The 6,000-nt window shown below is 47.2% G+C and overlaps 1 protein-coding gene across 2 annotated transcripts in view; it reads right to left on the bottom strand.

Annotated features, from left to right (window-relative positions):
* Window positions 1-318: 318 nt before the first annotated feature.
* nalf1a (NALCN channel auxiliary factor 1a) overlaps window positions 319-6,000 on the bottom strand; it is a 51,165-nt gene continuing 45,483 nt past the window's right edge. For both annotated transcript variants that reach the window (XM_086147976.1, XM_086147977.1), the window contains exons 2-3: window positions 3,974-4,145; window positions 319-617 (exon numbers count right to left, since the gene is read on the bottom strand). In XM_086147976.1, the coding sequence (XP_086004102.1) occupies window positions 319-617; window positions 3,974-4,145 (471 nt within the window). The remainder of the gene's footprint in view (window positions 618-3,973; window positions 4,146-6,000) is intronic.

The raw sequence follows: 6,000 nt of genomic DNA, 5'->3' as shown, positions 1-6,000 counted from the left end.
GGGACGATATGCTTGAAAACATTTGGATGGAATAGAAACAATGAGCAGGTTTCAAGTGGCAAGAGGTCGTTTTTTTTTTTTTTCTTTTCCGAGGGGGCGTTTTTTTTTTTCCTGGATCTCGGTTCAGCTGATGTCCAATCCCAGCGTGGCTCGCTCCGGTTAAAACCCCTCCTACTTCCCGGTTTATCGGCGGCAGATAGTCGAGGCGTTCCCCGGCAAGTCGGCACCAGATGTGTCCCTGGCAGCCGCGACATTGTAAAAATGTGACATCCTTCTCAGAGAGCTCCAACCTTGATCCCCCCCCCCCTCCCTCCCGGTTCACTCCTCATTAGAAGCACTCTCCTCGGGCGCAAAAATGGCAGCCACACCCACCAACGTAGAATTATGGGAGGCTGAAATGATGATGACAGTGTGTAGGAGGACGAGGACCAGCAGGCAGATCTTCAGCCGCCCGCTGCACAGTCTCGGAGAGGCCGTCGAGGTGACCGAGGCCCCCTCGGGCTGGCAGGAGGAAGCGGTCCTTTTTAGCGTCTCGCCCGAGGGGTTGTCCATTTTGGAGTCCCATCGGACGTCGCAGCACTCCGCCTCACTGTCTGATGGATGATCTCTCAAGAGCCCTGAGGAAGACATGACACGGTGTTTATGAAACACTGTAGTTATCTATTCATAACCGTGGCGGCGGCGTGAAAAAGAACTCGACAAAGGAACGATTTGTGGATTGCGATGATCGATGATCCTGATTTCTTTCGTGCCAAACGGATGGATTCAGGAAATTGGCGAGGTCAGGTGATTCGAGGTCAGTGGGACTCTTGGGATTATTTTCAGAGAATAAGAAAACTATATTTAAATTGAAAAAAAAAAAAAAATAATAATTGGGCGCCTGTCATTGGGTGAAAGGTTGGGTTCAGAGGCATTCAACCATTCACTCACTCATTCACAAGCCACGTGGAGATAAACAACATTTAACTCTATCGCATATGGAGACAAGCAACCATCACCCTCTCGTTCACATATCTGGACAATTTAGATTTGGACAATTCAGTTCTACTACCTCAGTGGTGGAACAAACTCCCAGAAGCAACAAGACTAGCATCATCTCTCTCAACCTTCAAGAAACAGGTAAAAGCGTTTCTCTTTCAGGACTTTTTACTGCGCTGATGCCCCAGATCAGGTTGGCACCAAGTTAGGCTATGCAGTGTGTGTGTGTGTGTACGTTTGTGTGAAAAAAAAAAACAACTCACTAACCCAAGCTTACTGTACTGTATATTTCCTGTGCATCGTGTATTTGCAAGTGTATTTTGCAGTCCATATGTCCTGTATTGTAAGTCGCTTTGGATAAAAGCGTCTGCCAAATGCAATGTAATGTAATGTAATTTAGAGTCGGCGATGATGAACCTCCTGCACGTTTCTGGTCTGTGGGAGGAATCCAGGGAACCTGGAGGAACCAGGGCATGGAGACACCACACTGCTGGAACTGAACCCAGGACCAAATGAAAGAAAAGAAAAGAAAAGAAAAGAAAAGAAAAGAAAAGAAAAGAAAAGAAAAGAAAAGAAAAGAAAAGAAAAGAAAAGAAAAGAAAAGAAAAGAAAGAGTAAACTCAAAAATAGGTAGAAAGGATTACTTAGGAATGAGGATATATTAACATCTGATGGTTATTGTGATAAGCACTGTTTCCTGCCATGATAATCACTTTGAAACAAACTTCCGGAAGCAACAAGACTAGCATCATCTCTCTCAACCTTCAAGAAACAAGTAAAAACTTTTCTCTTTCAGGACTATTTACTGCACTGATGCTTGAGCTGCCCCAGATCAGGTTAGGCACCAAGTTAGGCTATGGAGTGTGTGTGTGTGTGTGTACGTTTGTGTACGTCTTTGTCAAAAAAAAACAAAAAAAAAAAACCTCACTAACCCAAGCTTACTATTCTGTATATTTCCTGTGCATCTTGTATTTGCAAGTGTTATTTGCAGTCCTTATGTCCTCTATTGTAAGTCGCTTTGGATAAAAGCGTCTGCCAAATGTAATGTAATGTAATGAAACTGAAGATGAGTTATTTTTCTACTTTTCTATGAAATACACGTTTGGTTTTCTTTTCATCTTTTTACCCTGTCCTCTTTCTATTGCCATTTCTTTTTCAAACCGAAACCAAATCGGCGCTCACACTTCTGCAAACCGAACCACACAACCTAATCAAATCAAATCAAGGACATTCAACTCTTCCTCATCCCGAAGACCCCCGGGTCGACCCCCCACCCAATCAGACACAGAGTATCTGTAGATTTAACTGTTCAAGAATGTACATACATTTATGTACTTCAGCTGTGTGATCTCCTCATTTTATTCATTTTTGTGTTTTATTTCACTGGTATATTTTTACAGCAGAGTTGAGCTTTATTAGGAAATAAAACACACTGCGAAGAAAGCTGGGCGAGAAATAATTGTGCATCTTTGTCACACCAAATGACAGATATCGACCCACTGACACATTTGTAGCCTCGATCGGCCCGTTCTCTTTAACCGTTGCTTCGCCGGGCCTTTGCAGAACCCATCCCGGACAGTGAGGCTTCCAGCGTCCGACGGCAATAAAAGTCGTCGTTCAAATATTCAACCCGACTGTATTCGACTTCAAATTTGAAAAGGACAAAAAAAAAAAAAAAAACAACATTGCTGTTTTATCATTCAAAAAGTTAATTTCTGCAGAATTTAAATTAAAAAAAAGTGTACCTGGAATTGAGCAGGAACAGTTAGTTGTACTGCAGGCTTGTGCGGCTACTGCTTATTGAACGGACGTTTTACCCTCAACCAGGTGTTTTCCCAGACTTCCCAATACTTCCAAGCGGCACGTTGCTGCCTCATAGCAAAGAAGTCCCTGGTTGGATTCCCAAATGGTGATTTTTTTGTTCGGAGTCTCCATGTTCTCAACGCGTGTGCGTTCCTCCGGCGTGCAATTTGATATCGCTGTTACCGCCGTGCGTCGGTTCATTAAAGGCCTGGTTTAACGGAACAAAAAAAAAAAACCTAGCAGACGCTCAAGGGGTCTCTCACCTAATCAACCCCTCATCAGGAGACTCATCAGGATTGACAGGCGCCCGAACGACGAGGGCCTGATAACGACAGGATCGTACGATTTGCAACAAATGGCGCGACGTACGGCGAGCCCCTGGTTTGACGGCGTCAGCTCTGACCCCGGGCCGGGACGCTCCTCGGCCCCTTCTGTAATCACGGCGCGGGGAGACGGGGCGGGAAGGGGGCACGCGACCCCCTGATGAACTCAAATTAAAAATCCACGGCCACAGAGAAAGTGATGCATCGCTGCAGCACTTGATGACCCTGGGAGGGTAACTCGCCGCGGGTTGTGAAAGGAGCTGGCGTCGGAGGGAAACATCTCACTGGGGCGGCGGCGACAGAGGAGGGAGGATGATCAGAGACCACTTAGCTCTCGTCTAAATAAACCCGAGGACGTAAGAGAATAGGGGAAAAAGGGTCGCGGAGAAGCTGAAAAGCCCTGAAAATAAATTTGTGGGCGATGCCGCGGCCCGGCTTCTCCTCCGGATAATGTGTTTGCAGGTGAAAAGCCAGCGTCTGCTTCTCTGGCGTGGAGCCCTGACTGTATGAACGGTAAATACAATTAAATATTGCAAGGCGGGCCAAAATTAATTTATCACTGCATTCTTAAAAACATCCTCGCCCGAGCGTGGCGGTGCTGAGACTTACCACTAGATGTCATCAGAAAGCCTTTGGAAAGGTTGTTTTTTTTTTTTTTATTTTTTCCCCTGAAGGGAATTCAATATTCTGGATGTATTGGTCTGTGTATCCCTTTATCAAATGCTATGAAATTGAATCAGGGTTTGTTTGTGTAAAGCATGAGCACATGCAAACATCCTGTCCGCGCGCGCGAGTGTGTGTGTCTGTGCGTGTGTGTGTGTGTGTGTGCGCACACGCGCTGACGAGCAGACGGCGAGCCGGTGTTTAACCTGTGCAGATGAAACTGGGGCTGCCGCCGTGGATCAGATCGTCGTTATCTGGCAGGATGAACGGACAGCTCTGCTGGACCTCCAGGCAGTACTGGTGGCACGGTACCTTCTTCTGACAGGACTGCTGGGATGTAGGGAAATACTGAGCACACAGCCAGGGCTTGTAGGCCGTCTGAGGAGGAGTAGCAAGGAGACAAAAGAGGAGAAGGAAGTGAGCGATAAAAATAGCTGCAGGTACTTGATCCAGTTGTGGTTTCGAAGGTTTGCAACAATTTGCATTTGTGACATGAACAACACAAGAGACGTCCGGTGCATTTAAAACCATAATTTGACAAAATGGAGCGCCGCAAATCGATGAAGGCTGCGCAGATATTAGCCGCGGCTAGCCCGGCGAGGTATTCGGAATAAATCGCTTGGCTCCTTTGAAGGGGGTGAAACGTGAGAATCCGCCGCGGCAAACTTGATAAATCCTCGGGATTACACCTCGCGGTTCCATTATTTAACACACTCGCTAAATCCTTGACTCGGTGTCCCAGATAGGAGCGCAGGCCTAATCTGGGACACTTTCGGCGGTTACGGCTCCGTTATGGCACAAGGCCCACATGTAATGAGCCCGGCTCCGCTCGGGTCATTTAAGGCAGACCCCTGTCTCGGTCCGACATCCACCCCGTGCCAGTAAATCGTTTAAGGCCAAAAAGCGGGTCGCGAAAGAAGCCACCCCAGGACACATGCGCTGCCAAACGATTATTGTTTTCTTATGTTCGGACAACCGAGAGCAAAAAGGCCGCCGGCGAAGGAGCTCTCACGCGTCGCTATCCTCGGTCGCCTTCGAAATGCTTCCCCGACGCTCGGGTTTCACGTGCGACCGGGCGAAAACAGGAGGAAAATCGATGACGGAACAAACCGGAACCGTAACTTTTTATCGCGTGTTTTTATTACGGTTTGCAAAGAATCTGTTCGGATATTAAAAGTGACATGGGCGCTAAAGCCCCGCAAACGCTTTATCATAAGATCTTGGGAGATATTTCAGGAGGTTTCTCAGGTCCCTTTGTTTCCAATCGGAAGAAAATCAAGAATCACGCCGCACACCGTCTGAAATTCAGACGATGCTGTTAAGGCTAATAAACACAGACAAAAGGTGATGGGGAGTAAATTCAAAATGGGTTATTTGTAATCTGGAGAGGGAAACCATAACTTGGACCGTCTACAGCCTGGGAGTGAGTTTTTTTTTCAACGGGCGACTCCATCCTGTATTTGCTGCTAACGCTATTGATACACGTAATGAAAATAAAAGCATTTATCGATCAGCATTGAACGCCAAGTTCTGCAAAGACGAGATATTTCCGCTTCTTCTCTCGATCTGGCAAACAGATTGAGTGTTGTTTCGCCTTTTATCCAACCGGTGAATCACGTGCTGCGTCTCTGTACGTGACGGTGCGTCAGCGCGGGGTGTCAGGTCAGAGGAAACTCCGTACGTTGTGCGCTGCCCATGCAAGGTTGCTGGACCGACACCTTCGGGGCCTCCGGTGGCTGACGTCATGGCTACTCCCGGACCTGGAGGAACTTCGTGCGAGTGTGTGTGTGTGTGTGACCTGTCACCTCGCCGACAGTCTGTCATCGAGTGGCCGAGAGGTCTGCGCATTATATCACAGAGGGAGTACCAGGCTGAGGAAGGAGTTTCCTGACAAATCTGAGCCATGGAGATGCGGCGACGGGCTAACAGTTGTGAATGGAGGGGCGTTGATAAATTGGAAACAGGAAAGTTAATATCCATACATTCATCGCTATATGACGTTTATCCCGCAATCAGGGTCATGGAGGGCTGGAGCCCAGCTGGCAATGGGTGACAGGAAGGGTTTCGCCCTGGACCGCTTGGTCACAGGGACACATACGGAGACGGATAACTGCTCATTCGCTCGTTCGCGCGTCATATAGAAACATACAACTATTCACTCTATCATAGTCATACACTCATTAACTCATTAATCACTCATTAATGGACACGTCATATAGAAACAACAAAAAAA

Source organism: Fistularia commersonii, chromosome 6 (assembly GCF_037954325.1).
Source record: "Fistularia commersonii isolate RoL2024-O1a breed Wild chromosome 6, RoL_Fcom_v1.0, whole genome shotgun sequence".
Classification (NCBI taxonomy): domain Eukaryota; kingdom Metazoa; phylum Chordata; class Actinopteri; order Syngnathiformes; family Fistulariidae; genus Fistularia; species Fistularia commersonii.
The sequence above is the reverse complement of the archived record's forward strand: the minus strand, read 5'-3'. Positions and strand labels throughout refer to the sequence as shown.